This window comes from Phasianus colchicus, chromosome 5 (assembly GCF_987193195.1).
Source record: "Phasianus colchicus chromosome 5, bPhaCol1.hap1.1, whole genome shotgun sequence".
Lineage (NCBI taxonomy): Eukaryota > Metazoa > Chordata > Aves > Galliformes > Phasianidae > Phasianus > Phasianus colchicus.
This window is the reverse complement of record NC_143440.1, coordinates 8,328,311-8,347,076: the sequence shown is the minus strand read 5'-3', so window position 1 is coordinate 8,347,076 and position 18,766 is coordinate 8,328,311. Positions and strand designations below refer to the sequence as shown.

Here is an 18,766-nt window from a genome sequence, read left to right as displayed (position 1 = left end):
TAAAAATCTAGCATATACTATTTTACAGTAAGCTGAATGACCAAGCACACTATAAATGTAAATTTTCAAACTAGTCTTGCAATTATTTTCTACAAAATTTCAAAGTTACCACAGGAAATAGGATTTCTTGAAGTTATCACATAACACTAGAACAAATTAAATCTCTTATTTCCATAGTTATATGTCTGAGATAGAATTATATGCTTTCTTCGGTTACATTACTTAAAATTTTCTTCACCTAACTACTGAACCATAAAAACTTGTGTCACAGGGAACTTGGCAAACTGAGACAAATACTTAAAAACACAAAAATCATACGAGGTAAAAAGATGGACAAGGTTAAATATCCAAATAATCTGATGTAAATAATGCTGTATTTATACCTGCAATTATGTCATCCATCTGTTCCAAAGCTGCTTCAAGCATATGACTAGCATCAGAAGCCATGATCTGCAATTTGTTGAGACCTTCACTTTTCCAGCTGAAAGACAGATGAAATCACATGCATTATACCACACACACCCAGACAGAAAATATATCATAAAACAGTGAAATATATTACGCCATGCAAACAAAACTCCACACTATCAGAAATTCAGCTCTGTAATACAAAAACTAACAAATTGTTCCTATTCCTGATAGGAGATGTGGATTTCTGAGGTTCCCATTTATCACTGATTCCATTTTTTCTTAAGGTTCTTTACTAAAACAAGGTAATACAGATGGGAACAAAACCAAACAGATCTCAGACACTGGAAATCTGAGATTTGCCTGCTCCTCATTATTAAAAACAATTTACTTTATCAAAGCTCTGTGTATTTCCAACCTTTAGCACCACAAGAAGAGGGTTTCAATAAATGAGCAAATGTAAGTGGCTTTTACTGTTTGTGAAAAAAAAATATAGTTCACCTATAAGCCAAATGTTTGAGCTGTGATTTGACTGTTGCTATGGGAGTAAAGAGTGAATGCATACAAACCTGTTGCTGGCTCAACCCCAACAGTAATTACATCTAACATTTTTCACTTCTGACCCTTACATTATAGCACCCCAAGATCAGCAATGCTGAAACCTGTATTTATCATACTATTACTTATTCTAAGAACTAGAGTGTCAACTGTCTTCTTCTAAATGTATACAACAACAATCTCTGGTGTTCATTCAGTGACAATTTTTGGCACTGGTCACCATGCCCAAGACATGACCAATAGCTAAACCACCTTCATTTACTCTCAGTTAGATACTTCCTAAATACCCGAATCAGAAGCCAGAGGATAAAGCCAGATTTAAAATAAAAATCATTTAATTGTAATCATTTTATTGTCATTTCTAATGGACCAAAAAAAGAAAATCCCTAAAAGTACACTTAAGGCTGACCCCATGTTACTGCATTGTAAGAAACACTGAAAATCAGTAATAAGACCAATGTAATGGAAAAATAATTAGTAGCAATTGTTTTCTTTGTTTATAAATTACAAGCCTTAAGACAAAGTAGTGGTGAAAAAACACACAATAAAAAGAAAACTGATTTATTAGTAACTTCTATGTTATCAGTGATCTGTGTGTGCTATATCCACTCTGGTCAATGCATATAATCATTATCTAAGAGGGACGACTGCAGGAATTAATGTCTGAAGTCACTAGGTTCTAATTTGAGCTCTGCCATTTAGCTTGCCATAATGGTTAAGCTATTATCTAATTTCAGATCAAATAGATTCAAAGAGCAGCACGAGAATGCCATATTAAAAAGAAAAAAAAGGAAAAAACAATCCTTAGTTTCACTCAAGGCAAACATGTATGAGAACAAACGTTGGTTTTGTCTTTCCATTTTTGTCTAAATAATAATTCAAGTATGAACAATGCTAAATGTAAATGAATTTCATCTAATCTTTATAGCAACTGACCCAAATGTTTCATTTAATGATATTGAAAATAATGCAAATTATCCTCAGAACAACCCTGAAAGTCACTATGTCAGCTGATATATAAAGTTAAAACACTGGAACGCTTACATGTAAACGTTTCAGACACTTCCTCTGATTCTGTTGCATCAATTCCTTGATTTTGGTAGATTTCCATCTTTAGTTATCATAGTTATCTGCCAGTAGCTTAGCAGATTCATTAAAAACATTAGAGATGCCCAGTTCTTAACTGCAGTCGGTCACCTTCCTTGCAATTTTTCCTCCCACCTCAAAGCAACAATAACATGGGTCACAGTCGCCTCAGTGAGAAAAAATCCACCTGTGGTAAGCAGCTGCCAAAGAGGTGCCTACGCTATCCTGCTGTTTGGTTGGATGTGGAAAAGAAGAAGCCACTCCTCCAGAGATCCATGGCCACCAGCTGCGTTGGTAAATCAGGACAGCAGACTGACTCAAGTATGAAGGAAGAAAAAAGTGAAAAATACTAAAAGCAGTAGAGAGTTTCTATCACTCGGATGCACTGCATGCTCTTCTTTGTTCTCTAAGTTAAGCTATGTGCTTTAAAGTAGGTAGAGAACTGCAAATTTATTATTAACAAACTACTGTCTTTTAAAAACATCAAATATAGTTTTCAACCATCCAGAGTGAGAAACCTACAGAAATATTACAAACTTGAAATTTTACTTATAGAAAAGCTTTCTATTAAGACCTTGAGGTAAACCAGAAAGTTTTGTTGAAAAACAGCACAAAAACTTTCTCCTCCCAGCCTCCACACCCCTCCTGTTTTCTCACCTGTGTCTGCAGTGTATTTGCTGCTTAACTGCATCAAGCTAGAGTAAAATCTGCTGACCAAACAACCCTTCATTAAATAAAGTAACGTGCCTTGCTCCAGAGAGATAATGTAATATTACTTGCTTGACATCTTTTTCTAGACAGACCTGTTGCTTCTGCTTCAGGCAAGTCTTATTTTCCCAGACACTCCCTCCTTCACTTTGACTGTTCTGAGCATTGCTATGAAACTGCTTGCTAAATCTCATACATCTTCAGTTACAATTTCTGATCTAGTTCTATAGAAGTCCCTGAAACAGTGGATTCTCTTTTTTTTTCTTGTTATTCTTAACTAGCATTAAACAAGACACCTGTCTCTCAAAGCATGCTGAAAGCCTAAATGGGATCTATTTGCTGGTATTTTAACTGCAATTCTTTTTATAGCTTTCATTCCTAATGACATCAACACATGCAAAACACCATGACTGATCTACATATATAAATACATATATTTTGAAAAATAGTTTTTGCTCAGTTTAGCAAAGCTGAAAAAAACTTCTATAATACTACAGTAAAAGCTTTAACACTAGCAAATTCTAAACTTTATAATATCATATTAACTAGCACAGCAGTAAAATACAAGAACCAACCTACTCACCTTTTCACGTCCTTAAGAAGAATTAACTTTCCCCTCTGACCACTAAGAACTGCTAGCTATTAACAGCCAAAATTTTACTGTTAAGCAGATGGAAGCCTAAACTGTTATCAACTCTTCTAAGCCACACACTTACAATATTTTAGAGCTTAGTCCACAGATAAAGGAACTGCAACCCTGTTTGCCATAATTACCTAAGTAATAAGATCTTCCAGGAAGTGCAGAGCAAACTGGTCTGCGTGCACTAAACTCATTTTGCTCAGCTAGCTTTACCCTGTAAATCCCAATGTGAGATTTGCATTTCAAATAAAGATTCCTCATCAAGCTAACTTGCTTAGAGCCTGTACACTTTGCAAATTTCTGAACCTAGTTTCTGTATGTAAGCCTATAGTTTACTGCGTCCAAAAAGAACATAATACTTAACAGATGCATTCACAATTATGAAAAGCCTTAATTAAAACTGAATCTTCCATAACTATTCAGAGATTAGAGTGAGTATGTAGGCAACTCTTATTTACAATCTTTTTCATTGTTTACTCCAGATAACAAAACTATTAATGTTATCAGTTGTGGGGGGGTGGGGCTTTCAACAAGAACTCCAGATCTACATAATGTAACTTAATATCAGTGCTCTGGGCAGCCTTCAAACTCCTCCTGTGTATAGAAAACACAGCTAAGAATTAAATACCATCACTTCCCCACTACCCCCCCCCCCCCCTTTTTTTTTCCTTTTATTTTCCACTGCTGGGATAAATAAATACATGTTTGCAAACCATGTCAAAGATTCACACTGAAATATCACTTTACATTGTACATGATGGTATAATGAAAGTGCCTTAGCTAAGGCTCAGAAGTCCTTCCACACATTCTTCAGCTGCAGGACAACTCCTGGGCTGGAATGAGCATATGAGCACAATTTCCATCCCCCCCATTTCCCACCTTGCTTCTCCCCCAGCCACCCACAGTACTGTACATAGTCACCCCACAGACCTACAATTGCTGATTCATCTTTTCAGCTTGGCTCAGGAGTTGTCATGAAGTCATCAAATACAGAAGTCCTATTTGGGTGCTGGCCTTTTAAAACCTAGTATACCTCTCTAATTAAGTTAATCCTTACTTCTCCATAACTATCCACAGCTGCTTGATATAGAATTTCTGACAACACTACTTCTACAGCATCCTCTGAGACTACGCACCCTACATCATGTTAATGTGATTACAGGTTAAAATTAAATTGAAGTTGTTAATATAAACACTACCTGCTCTATTTCCTCTTCATGTGCTTGTTGAAAAGACAGAAGGGTAAATAGAACTCTTCCTTCATTCATTACTTTTTAGGAAATAAATAAAAACAAGATTAAAGCTTTTTGTGTTTTTACTAGAACAACTAAAATGGAAATAAAGATCCTTTTCCAGCTTGGAAGTGTAAAGGTTCCACCAAGGGAGTGGGAGCAGAGGGAAAGCTCTTGGCAAGCATAGATTTGTTCAAGTTGCACAGAGACTTGAAAAAGAATCATTTCAGGTTTGTGGAAGAAGAAAAGCACTGGGAAAGTCAACACACTGCTGAGATTCCCTCTCTGAAAGGATTTCCTTAGGTTGAGCACTGTGCTAGTATAATACCTCCATGAGGAAATGAGCTAAGTTCGTTACCTAAGTAAATGAGTTAAACTGACTTAGATAGGCAGGCATATAAAACTACCATACTGTATGCTGCTGAGAAAAGTTAGGGAATAAGAACTACACCACTTCTAAATGCATTGTGCAAAATACTTTAAAAATAAAGAGAATTGAGCGCAGTTAAACTTACTGCATTACAATGTAGGCAAGTCAAAAAAGCAAGGATCTGTTTTCAAAAATAAATTAGCTAATCGGAGTCTGAATTTAAACACAGTATGTAGTGAAAAGAAAAAAGAAAAAAAGGAAAAAGGAAAATGAAAGTACCCTTAAATATCTTGTAAATGTTTTTGCTGATTCTTTATGCTGATTCTTTATGATACACAGATCAGTGTTCTTTAAGTATCACAGTACCTCCTCCACAAGACATAGGTGATATATTACAGTTGTTACTGGTACTGGAACTGCATTTCCTAACTCATGTTTGTGCAAGGACTCGTCCTTATGTATAAAAGCTGACACTGACAGAATGGCATGAGAAAAGTGGAGTTTCTTCAGTGCCTCCCTACAGCAGTTTTATCAGCTACAGAAAGCTTGGTCAGTTTGTTTTTTAAAAAAATCTCTCATAAATCTTAAAAAACACTTCACAGTTTCATTTTAAACTGCTATCGGACACTTTAAGCTTCATCTCTTTTACACACAGTAGCAAGGGCAATTTTGTAGCTTCTGACTTTGCAAATCTTAAAATAAAAGTTGCATTCAACATTAATTAATTACTATTTTAAATGAACATAAAACCCTATTTTTTTTCAGTTGTCCTCCAACTAATTCAAATTTCTAGATTGTAAAAAAAACTAAGCGCCACCACATGTTCCAGTTTCCTTTCATGAAGGCCAATATTTCAGTCAAGCCTTATGCAAGCTACTGAACTCCAAACCCCATGCCTGTAAAACTCCTTTCTCCTACTCCTCTAAAAAAGAAAAACAAAGCCAGAAAGTATGTGAGATTTGGAAACCTTAAACTGAGAAATGAAATAATGAATGATTCTGTGAAAGTTAATTCATGCTGCAGTATACTGAAAGATGATAAATTGCAATAAAACACAGAATTAAGTCTTTTCCTAGAGTAAAACAATGAGATTTTGACAAAAATCAGCCCGGAAAGCCAACTGCGTTCTGGGCTGCATTAAAAGAGGAGTGGCCAGCAGGGAGAGGGAGGTGATCATCCCTCTCTACTCAGCTCCTGTGAGGCCCCATCTGGAGCACTGCTGGAGCCCCCAGCATAGGAAAGATGTGGAGCTCTTGGAGTGGGTCCAGAGGAGGGGCACTAGGATGATCAGAGGGCTGGAGCACCTCTCCTGTGAGGAAAGGTTGAGGGAACTGGGATTGTTTGGCTTGGATAAGAGAAGGCTCCAAGAAGACCTTATTGTGGCCTTCCAGTACCTGAAGGGAGCATAGAAACTGGAGGGGGAACGGCTGTTTACGAGGTGGATAGCGATAGGACAAGGGGGAACAATTTTAAACTGAGACAGAAGGGATTTAAGTTAGATATTAGGAGGAAGTTTTTCACCCAGAGGGTGGTGAGGCACTGGAACAGGTTGCCCAAGGAGGCTGTGGATGCCCCATCCCTGCAGGCATTCAAGGCCAGGCTGGATGTGGCTCTGGGCAGCCTGGTCTGCTGGTTGGCGACCCTGCACATAGCAGGGAGGTTGGAACTAGATGGTCATTGTGGTCCTTTTCAACCCAGGCCATTCTGTGATTCTATGAAAGATTTATAAAGAGAAGGTATGATTAACAAAAGCATTAAAAGATTTCCTCAATAGAAATTCTAAAATCTCAGACAAGCCACAATACTGGAAAAAAAAAAAAATACAACTAACTCTTAAAATCTTGGGAACTGGGAAATAAGAACATGTCTTGTGGCTTATAAATACTTCTTAGGCTTTTTCAAATGTCTGAGAAGGTGCGGCTACGACAACCTACTGGATCAGGCCAGGCCCTTAAAACACCAGTGTTCACATTTTGCTTGCCTTCCTGCATTTCAGTAAGTTTTGTAAATAGAAATTCTTGCTAAGCTCTTATGGAAACAACTCTGCAAAATAAGCATTATTAACGAAAGCTAATTTTATTAATCAATTAGATTTATGTCCATACATTTCTCTAGGGCTACACAAATAAGTAAGGGCATTTGCATTAATTGTACTGTAACTGATGTATTTATCATATGGAATGTTAGTCTGAAAGTGTTCCATTGAAGGAGGCTAGAACTAAAAAGAAGTCTAATACCTCAAATCTACCCACACTGCCCGTCCATTTCCTTCACTTCCTTGATACACACAGCATATCATTCTAGAAATCAGCAGCTTTGCCAACAAAGACACTCCTCAGCCATCTGGCCCTGTACAATTCTTGGTCCTAGTGTTAAACTTGTACTGTATTCAAGACAAGTGGCCACAAATTTACATGGCCAAAGACAGAGAATTGTTGTGTATTTTTGGGACAGTACAACACCGTAAGAACAGTCATGCTGGCTCTGACTAGAAGTCTGCCTGTCCCAGTGCTCTGTCTCTAATGATGTTCAGTGCAACACAGGTGTGGAGTCATCAGTCTCCTGCTCTACCTTTCCCAATAACCAGAGAGAATGAGACTCTTAAAATCATAAACGACATAGGAATCATCATGTTTCATAGATGTTGAAGGACCTGTCTTCTGTGGATTTATCCGATTTCCTCTTGACTCATTTTTGAGTGCTTTTTTCAGTGAATGCTCCTATATTACCAAAAGAGTGGTCATAGCTGCCCACTTCCCATGCCACTATTTTTAGTACCTTCCCAGCCCTATTCCATTTTCTCTCCTCTAACATCCCCATTTAACTGAGGAGCAGATCTCTCCTCAGAATCAAACCAATCCATACCTTTCGACTCACTTAATGAGGTGAACAAGACTACGTGTGGCATTCAAGTTTCCGACCTTTAGAAAAATGACTCAAAAGAAATACATGATGCATGACACGTGACTGTGAATGCTTCCACACAGAGCAAAAGCAACCAATTTTTACAGAAACAACTCCACTTTTGGAGGATTAAAAGGATGGAAAGTGCTAAGTATTGCTTAAAATGAACAGACAAAGTAGGAGAGGGTTGCTAAAGGACACTAGTTGATATTCAGATGTGAGATTCCTTGTGTTGCAGAAAAACAGAACAAATAGGAAGTTTAACACTAGAAAACTGACTCCCTGCAATCAAAATAAAGAATTTTCAACCACAAGATTTTCCAAGTAAAAAAAGCTCAGGTTCAGGTTAGACCCCACGGAGAAACAGTCCAACATGAATGCAACACAACCACTTCTGAATATTTCTCATTATCAAGTGATCTACTTCTGCGTTATCTGGGCTATAACGCTCTGTTCTGAATTTCCCTCAACTTTATCCATGTGATATCAAAAACTTTTGAGAAGTCTGAACTCAGTTTTAGACAAAATTTAAAAAGAGAGAGCTGTTTTGATTCTGTGAAATTAAATGCTTCCCCTCACTGAAACAATTTCTGCAGTACCTCAAGTGGTTTAACACGGCCCACCCCACATCTGTGAGTGTAAATGTGCTGAGTTCACACAGGCAGGAGCTGACCAGTATCCAGTACTTGTAGTATCAAGTACATTTCAGGTTCAGTAGTTATTTTAGGGAAAGTGACTGTGGGAAACAAAGGAAAAAGTCATACTCCTGCTAGAAACAGCAAACAAGAGATTCTGCTTGGATTAAAAACATTCAAACTAAGAATAACAAATGGGTCAGTATGGAAAGGACCATATGCCAGTATTACTCATCACACCACTGAAAATATAAATTTTACAGCTGCATCAGTTTCATACCTATGAATAGTTTAATATCGATTCTTTCCTGGAGATCAGTGAAAATAAGGGAAAAGTTGTCCTCATGTTTTTCTACCTCTGAGTAAAGAAAATGTATAATCAAGAAGTCAAATTTATCCATGGCATGTTAAAATCCTGATCTATTTATTTTACTCTTTTCTATTCAGAATGTCCTAGCAGAAATGGGCAGTGAGTAAGGAAGTAACTGTATGAGGTATAATGCCACAGCTGATTTCTAAATTAGAGAATGGTATATTCTGTCACACTGACTTTTCAGACTTAATGGATTAACCTAATTTTCTAATTACGAGTGAAACAGTTATTTAGGGAAGCAACGTTACACATCAATAACTTGACATCCAAAAGCAACATTCAATATTTTAAAAATCCACATAGAGAACCTTGTAATATCTCCCAGTTGAAGAAACATTATTACAGGTGGCAAAGAAAATATGTTATCCTTTATTCCTGTTTACTCAGCAGACTCCAGAAGGAACACGAACACCAGATGACTAGAGACAGATTAAGCACCCCCTGAAAATAGAAACTGACTTTAGAGGGAAGCAGCAGCAGCCCACAACAAACATATGACCGGATATATAGGTCTCCTCAATGAGCTGTTCTATGGAGAAGCTGTATTTTCTCCCTGGAAAATGCATTTAGCTAGGAAAGGATCTTAACAGTGTCATAACACTGAAAACACACTCAAGCGCTCAGCTTTTCTATTTCACTTTCATCTGTGCAAGCTGTTACTGTTCCCACTTTATTGCCATAGCTGGAATGCTTCATGTAACCAAATATCCAGTTTTGACTATTTGGCATGATCTTTTTATAGCTTACAAACGAGTTCTGAAGTGAGCAGCACTCTGCTTCCGTACAGTAGATACATCCGACAGAACATGAAACAAAAGAGAACCTGGAAATCTGCTGTTACAAATGGCACCTTTTATAATAGCCTGATTATGCCAGCCATTTTTAAGCTCCTACCAATTAAGTTCCTACACAGCACATCACACTGTGAAATTAAATGCTTCCCCTCACTGTGCCTGTGGAGCGTTTCAAGGAATTCAACCAGATTCATTTTCAAATAAAGACACTGCTTACATTTGAATAGCGACCAAAAAATATTTGCCAAAACAAAAACTATAATCTAAAAATTGTTCCACAACGTGCTACTTCCAGCCCAACCAAAAATTCTTTCATATGGTTGAAATAAATTAAAAAACTGCAGTTAGGGTGAATGCTGGAGTACAAGAGTAATTGAAGCAGTAAGTTGTTAGGGTTACTGTCTCTGAAATAAAATCTTTGAACTGACATAGAAGACAAATGAAACAGAACTAATTACTTTACAAGAGCTGAATGCCAGTGTAGCAGGGCCAGGAATATCCCAAACAGCAATGACACCTGAGGGGATACTTAATGTCAGGCTTTTACATATCCTGTCTCACTTAGGAGCATTTCATGTTTCACTTTTGGTCCTATTTTGAAAAAGCTGATGGGAGTTTCTTGAAGTAATACCTGCATTGTGTATTTAACTGTTTGATAATGCCTTTATAGAGACCTTTTCACTACAATAACCACAGTGTTAAAAAACTTCAGGTTTGAGCTCGCAAAGTCCTCCAATTCCTACCAGCTACCAGCTGATTTGTCTTCATTGTCTTGGCTTCTTCTCTCATGTAACTGGTGATAGAACTAGAGGGAATGGCTTCAAGCTGCCCCAGGGGAGATTTAGGCTGGACATTAGGAAATACTACTTCTCTGAAAGAGTGGCTGGGCACTGGAATGGGCTGCCCAGGAAGGTGATGGAGTCACCGACCCTGGAGGTGTTCAAGGAACGTTTGGATGTTGTGTTGAGGGACATGGTTTAGTGAGAACTATTGGCGATAGGCGGATGGTTGGACTGGATGATCTTGTAGGTCTTTTCCAACCTTGGTGTTTCTGTGATTCTGTGATTCATGAAAAATTCCTCAGAAGTTTCTTGCAACTGTGGCCAAGTGACAGTGCACAAACATCAAAATAATAATAATATATATATTTTTTTAAACAGAAAAATTATTCAAAACATCCATCCATTGAGTGAAATTTATTTTTCTCTTCTTAAGTAGAAGGACCACAATTAGAGTTCAGCATCTTTTTTTAAACTGATCAGATTTTCAGCAACTGGATAGAAACCTGCTACCATATTGGCAATTGTGAAAATTTTATACTAATTTTATAAGTAAAATTTGATTTGCTATTATATGATATCGCCCACTGTGTTTCAGTGGTCTTTAAAAACTCCAAGTGGAAATATAAAAGATGGTTCTATTCTTGGGAAAAATAAAAAAAAGAATAATCCACATGCTTGTGACAAAAAGTACTGAACTACTGACCTGCCATGAGGAAATTGCTTATTTTCCATTAGCTGTTACTGATACGGTATAGTTTTGATCCATGACAGGAACAGTTCTTTTTACTTGATTACTTAAGAAAAGCAAATCAAAGACACTCAATACAACATGAAAGTTTACCACCAAGCCACCTAGCACATCAGTTTTATCAGTCTCTACTAATTCGGAAGCTCTGTTTCTGAGTATCCCAATCTGGATTTCAAAGGACATGAGCAGTCGCTAGCTCACTTAGCAAAAAATGACTAGTGAATCCAAACCAAATTCATTCTAGTTGTATGGGAACTGTTGAGTCACAGCCTGAACCACTTATTGAGCACCTGGGGAAAGGAGCCTGTCGGCTTTGAGAGCACAGGTGAAGGCAATTCAGCTGTGCGACCAGAAGGGCTGGAGCCTGGCTGCACCTCTCTTAGTTCCCATTTAAGGGCTGACTGCCATAGGGGAATAGTCTCTTTCTGGAGATCCCTCCCTTGTGGAGCTTTCCCCTGTAAACCTAGAATTTTCTGATATGGGTAAGCAATCTTCTTCCCTTATAGCATCTTTCTATTGTGCCAATCCTTCTGTCATTATACCTCTGGTGAAACACCTTTTCCCATCATACTGATCTGTCCAATTGCTACACCAGTGCGTGAATTTCCTTCCTGTACAAAACAACTTGTTCTGAACACTTGCACGCCTCTCCCCATTTTCAGTGCCTAAGCAGTTAGTGAAGTGAGAGCCAGCTAAGGCATCATTCACAGTCCACAAACCAAACTGAACATGTTAACTAATTTCCTAACTAGTGGAGAATGCAGTCAAAGCACAACAGATCCAGATCACAATTCTTGCAACAGTTTTCTAGTCCTTAGCCTCATATTCAGCTCTTACAAAATGCAGCATGCACTGGACAGAGTACTGATAACTGGTGTGGAGTAGATTAAAATTTCTTTCACAACGTACTACATGATTTTCTGTAAAGCAGGCCAGAACAGATCTTTTTCTTGCAAAAACTGCAACATAACAACACATTTCTTCCAGTAAGGAAGAGTTCTACACAATGTGATTTTCCTTTCATATAGCTGAGGTTTGTCAGATCAGACCTTAAACTGTTGTTTCCACCTTTAGGTAAAATTACTACTTCAGATACACGTTTGTGTGTGTGTAGTAAGAGCATTTAATGCGGAGTTAATAAGGGTGACACGAGCCCATGTCTGAGTACATGGGCTAAAGCTCCTTCCACGTTTTCTTCAGTCTTGCTGTTTCTAGAGTTGTCAATATATGCCCTGAACACATCCCAGGACACAATGACTTGTTTTGCCATTTTTTTTTCCTGTTGATGTACTACATGACCATAAGTCTTCCAGTGAAACTGTTTAGGGAGTGATGGTACAAACACTGGAAGATGACTCATGCTTGTGTGATTTTTCATTTGCAACCTCACTGCAAAGCATGTAAAGAAGCTACAATCAGAAATAAGCCAAAGTACAATTTTGTACTTTATGTTGGACATAAAATCTTGAGAAAAAGAGATTTAATGCATGAAGAAAAGGAATAAACACAATTTCACATAAGAGCTCATTAATTTGCACCTCATAAGAAGAGTCCTATGAAGCACATAGGAACATCATCCCAAAATAACTGAATTACAGAGTAATTGAGCTTGGAAGGAACCTCTGAGAATCACCTACTTCAACTCCCAGGACGTTGTTTGTAATAGTACCAATGTTAACATTGGCTGCAATGTCACTAGGGTGTTGCAAGCAGAGTATGCAGGTAATTTAACAGAAACTCAGCTATGAACTATAGAGGAATAGTACATTTTAATTAAAAGATGGAGAATTCTCATGCAATAATGCTTTAATACATCCTTTGTTTAATATTAAGCACAGTGAATACAATCCCCGTGAAATGCAGAAACTCTGTTCTCCAGGATGGTTTATTGTTTTGTGTTGTTGTTTTTAATAAACTATTTAGGAATAGGGTTTACCTATCCACTGTCTTTGATAGAGATTTTTTTTTTCCTCCTGTGTAGTGAAACATCAAAGTATTTCAATTTGGAAGCTGAATGCATTACATACCTTAATTTATCATCACAGAAATACATTAATAAATCTTACTGCAATGTCATTAGATTAAGACGTTCTCATTATGCATTATAAAGCAGATGTTATGAACTGCACTGCATTTAGCAGAATAAAAATGCCACTGACTATATTAGAGGGACAGATTGGCAAATATTTTCCCTTGTTACACTATGACTTCTGAAAACATACCATGGGTAGTAAATAGTACAGATGGAAAATTATTATTTTTAATATAAACAACAGAGACAGAAACAAGAAGGTATCTCCAGGTAAATCATCTCTGAATTTGGAGAACAACCAGATTTGTTTTCAGAAGCAGATAAAGTAAAACATCAGTTGCCATTCCATTAGTGCTTGAAATCCAGAGTAGAATTAAGCAACTTAGATTTATCTCTTGTCAGTTGTTTCTGCAGCATGAAGACAGAGCCAGTGAGCGAATCATTCACTGAATATTCATACAGCGTGCATCATTGCTTTGAAGAAAACAAGACTCACATTCAGCATTTGATAAGCAACTACATGAATCTGTCTTCTGTCATACAGTATATCTTACCATTGATTCCCTTTAACACATTTCACTTCTCAAGCTGTAATGCTATAATGGGATGGAAAGTATCATGATAATAACAGGGTGGCAAAGTCTGGCTACAGCAAATGAGGATGAGCCCAAATGCAGCAGTCACAGATACAGAAAAGAAGGAAAAGAGCTGCTTACAACTTGAAGGCCTCAGGTAGGCAGGGATCTCTGGCAAGAGAAACCCTCATCTCCACTGCCAACCCTTAAAGGAGGTCTGGGAAGAGGCAGATCCTGGCTCCAGCCCTTCCAGTCACTCAGGTGCATTGCTTGCACCTGAGCTCCCCTTTCCCATCAGGTGCTCCATCACTGCTTCAGGCTGTGACTCAGCATTTCCACTACACAAGCCTAGTTCCAGACTTTATTGAAAGAAACTCAGGCCTGCTGATCCGTTCTCTCCAAATTCACATCTGCTTCAGGAAACCATCGCCAACTTAGCACTACATCTTTTGGTGACATGTGAAGATTCATCTTACAATTAATAGTTCACACTTCTGTCATTTTACACCTCCAGCAGTCACATCCATTACTTCCAGTCCAAGCATGATGTCCACCACATACTGTCTTGTCACCATTCGGTAATTCTTCTCTCTAAACTAGGAAGAGCTGCATTTTCAGCAGTATTTGGCCCTCAACTTTGATCCTCACTTATGTCAGAGTTCAGCTAGATATTTCAGTTAAACAGAGGAGCATACATTTTATGTGGATATAATACAAAATAAGAATATATTTTATATACTAACAGCTCCCCGTTATCTTGTAGATCATTCAGCAGAAAATCAAATTTTTACTGTCCACTTTAATGGTCTGAGCAAAACCAATAAGACTAATTTTGAAGAGCATCTTCATTATCTCTTGTATACTTTGAAACATAAGTATAGGAAGCTTTAAGAAAATATTCATTTGTCCATCTGTGCACTTTCCAGTTCTCTGTATAGGAATATGTTACTGGTCCTGTACAGAATGTACTCTGCTTTACTGGCAGGAAAAGAAAACAAACAAACCCTTAAGAAACAAAGAAAGAAAGAAAACAAAACAAACAAAAAATCATACAGAGCGTCAGAATAATTTTATTTTTAATCAGTTACTACTTGGAACTTTCAACAGTGACTCCTAGAAATTGAATCTCTTCCCTGATGAGTTTCATTCAGAATATGTTACAACTATAAAGGCAGCAAACTACTCTCAGTTCAGTACACATAAGGAACTATTTAGTAAATAAACTGCCTCACAATTTTTAAAGGTGATCAAAGTGAATTTTAAAATCCAGGTTGTTTAAAATCCAGTATAGTCCTTTAAAGAACAAGACTGTAACTTGGCAGACACACAGTATAAACAAAATCCACAAACTGAACTATACTGATAACAATGCTGTTAAGATTAACTTTTCTTTCAGAAAAGAATTACCTTTTTAATTTAACTTCTTTGTTCTCTACATCAGTGGATTGCCAAATAAGAGCAGAGTACTATTGGGAAGTAGCACTTTGGGATTATAGTAAATAAGTTCCATGAGATAGAGTGATAAAAACCAAGTAATTACAGTGTTACAAGGTCACAGAAGACTTGCAAGAAAAACAATGTGTTAAAAAAATACAGGCAGAGGCATCTAGCTATGAAAGTACTCTTATATCGTTGCTTCAGTGTGCATCCATTTAAAAATCAAAAGAAATAGGAAACACTGTGCTGCATGAAGGGCTCTCAGGAAAGAATTCAAGCCATCACAGTTTATCAGATGCATCTCATCACGTCAGAGCCGAGGAGTCCAGAGGAGGGTGGCAAAAACGATCCAAGGGATGGAAAACCTCCCCTGCGAGGACAGGCTGAGAGAGCTGGGGCTGCTCAGCCTGCAGAAGACACAGCTCTGGGGAGACATGAGAGCGGCCTTTCAATATCTAAAGGGAGAAAATATGAAGGAAGGGGACAGATTCTTTATCAGGAACTTTTGTGACAGGACAGTGGAAATGGCTTCAAACTAATGGGGGGAGATTTAGATAAGTTTGTTTGTTTTTGTTTTTTTAATGATAAGGGTGGTGAGGCACTGGGACAGGTTGCTCAGAGATGTGGCGAAAGCCCTGTCTTTGGAGATGTTCAAGGTCAGGCTGGACAGGTCTCTGAGCACCTGATCTAGTTGTGGATGCCTCTGTTCATTGCAGGGAGCTGGACTAGATGGCCTTTATGGGTCCCTTCTAACTCAAAAGGTTCTGTGACTTCTTACCCATCCACTGAACTCTGGTAACTGGTACCTCCAAGGTCAGCATCACTGGCTAAACTTTATTTGGGAGCTTATGAGAATTTGAAGATTATATCATAAGTTGAGTTTACTGAACTCCGAGTATAAGGGAACAAATAGAGATTATAAACATCTCCACAGATTTGCACAATGAAATCTTGCTAATACACAAGCAATTTTTAAAATCCTTCTCTAGTACCATAGGTTGTGTTTTTTTACATTACTATTCCTACACTAGTAGTTAGCTCTGAAAAATGCAGAAAAGCCTTGCCTGGGATAGTTTGTTGGATTATAATGTTTGTATCTGTACTATATTATCACAGAACATATTTCCTTCTGCATAATTTCTCTGCTTTGATAAGCAGTAAATCCTCTGAAGCATCTAAAGCCACAGAGGTTCTGCATTACCTATGCGAGCCATTAGTTTTCCTAATCTTTCCAGGTCAAGGCCCTCATTTGTTTGAGATGAAAGACAATTCAAAACATTTCTCCTCCCTATCTCTAGTGAAGTGAACTAAGTTTATGAATAGTCTAATAAGAGTGAGAACAGTATCTAGGGATGAGGGCTTTAAGGTTTTGTTGTTTTGTTTTGTTAAAAAGAGAGGGCTGGGAAACAAAGCAAACTGGAAATAAGTGACAAATAAGAGCTAAAGCAAAGCTGCAAGGAGTAAAAAAGCAAAAACAAAAATAAAAAAAAATAGAGTAGATCACCTCCTTGAGTTTGTTGTTTTTTTTTTCCATTTTCTCTACTTTTGCACTCACAACATCATCTCCTCTGCTTTCCTACTTTGTACTCACGGCTTCCACTTACTCCCTTCCACCTGTTCTCTTTACATCTTCCACTCATACACACTTCACCACAGTGAGACACACTGTAATGCCTTGAGCCTGCACAGACAATCTAGAGCAGCAGACACTCAGTGTAACAAAAACATGATAGAGGAAAGGGTAGAAAAAAGCCAGAGACCACTCTTTCGCCCTGCTTTGGATCTCCCTCAACATACAGACTGGACAAGAATTGATCCAAGAACCCAGGATGCTCTATTTATGCCTTTCCCACTTTCTTGATTTCCTTGCTTCCAGAATAATCCTAATACAGGTAAGGTAGCTGGAGTGACAAATATGGCAGCAGCAACGTCCTCTGCAATCATTCCTTCAAATCCTTTCTGAGGCAGAAGATAAAAGCTTCAAGGGAATGATGCTCCCAGCCCAATTCCTACCATGCTTTAGCCAAACAAGAGACTAATGAGATTAATCAGTTCCTGCCTCCTCCTTTTAATTTGATGTTTCCCATAGGGCAGAGTCTTAGATGTACGACAGATAAATGCTATTTTGTCAAGCCTCTAGATTATTACCTGGCATGACAAATAAAGCATTTAAGATTGGGGAAGGGATGCTATTGCTAGTTTGAGAGTTACAGGCATGTCACGTATGTCAACAACAGATGCAAACATTAGCTATTTATGGCAAGATTAGTCTTGAGCTCAGCTAAAGTCTCATTTCTGGGGCCTTGACATCATTTTTCTCTTTCCCATGTTCATACTTGTCCAAGCTTGTTCAGGTTTATCCTTATTTGACCTTTCCCTCTTCTGGTATTATAGGTTCTCCTTCAAGCATTTCTCCATTAGGAAAATGCAATGAAGTTTGCCGAGCAGATCCAAGTCACAGTCAGGAACACAAGCAAAGCATATCAGTATATCTGGAAGGCTGAGATTCAGCCTTCTTCACTTCCCCAAACTATTCCCTCCAGATTTCCATACGACTTTCAGAACGAAGCTCTTCACGCACCTGCTCACATATTGCTACTCCCTGTTTTAAAAAAAAAAGAAAAGAACAGAAAAGTCAGGCAGAAAAAACACCCCTCTTCCTATCGGACCCCTGCAATTGAAGATCACCATAAAGACTACGGAAACACCACGCGTCGCGCATGCAAAAGCACACGCTGCGCTCCACCCGCAGGCGGTCAGATCCACCAGGCTGCCACTTGAACATCTCGCACCGCTCCACGCAAAAGCAGACCCACGTCGGCACCTACAAGCATACGGTCAACTTATCACCCTCACAGGTGCAGAGAGGGAGATGTTTTTCATCTGATCAGCGTGAAAGCACGAGCGGCGAGCCCTCGGACGGGGATCACTTGTCATCGCACGCACTGCCCCTCTCCATTCTCGTCTCCCAGCTGCTCCGCTCGGGGCTGCGGCTACGGCCGCCTGTCGGCACTGACAGCATTTCCAAGCTCCGTGTCAGCCCAACAGTTTCTTCACTGGACCGCCGCCGCGGCTCTAGTTTCAAAACTTCTCTCCCCTCGAGAATAAACACCGCAGGACCTCTATTTAAAAACCTTTTCAAACGTCACGGAGCCCTTAACACCATTAAAAACACACCTCAAAAGAGAAGCGGCAAGCACTGCAACCCCATCCGCGGCAGCGCTCCTGGAATATTTCCCGATAAAAACCAGACGAACCGCCCCAGAAAGCGTCGGCAGCCCCCGCCCCGCCGAACTCACCTCCAGCCGCCGCCTCACCACCGAACCCACGCCGTCAGCGCCCGCAGCTGCAGCCCGCCCAGCAAGCGGCGCCCGCCCGCGGAACCGACCTGCGCGGCCGCGCAGCTGGAGCTCGCGCCCCGCTCTCTTCACGAGCACGAGGAGCGCAGCACCGCGATAACTTTCCCGGCCATGTTCCCGCCCAG

General features: G+C 38.9%; 1 protein-coding gene across 10 annotated transcripts in view; it reads right to left on the bottom strand.

The window, feature by feature from the left end:
* The window catches only part of PPFIBP2 (PPFIB scaffold protein 2), a 92,499-nt gene that overhangs the window by 69,743 nt on the left and 3,990 nt on the right, over window positions 1-18,766 (bottom strand). For 8 of the 10 annotated variants that reach the window (XM_090140379.1, XM_090140381.1, XM_090140383.1 and 5 more), the window contains exons 1-2: window positions 18,582-18,693; window positions 384-481 (exon numbers count right to left, since the gene is read on the bottom strand). In XM_090140379.1, coding sequence (XP_089996505.1) covers window positions 384-447 — 64 coding nt within the window. In that variant the 5' untranslated portion in view covers window positions 448-481; window positions 18,582-18,693. Of the gene's footprint in view, window positions 1-383; window positions 482-18,581; window positions 18,694-18,766 lie in introns of those variants that run through there. The other 2 variants (XM_090140380.1, XM_090140388.1) reach the window with 1 other exon arrangement.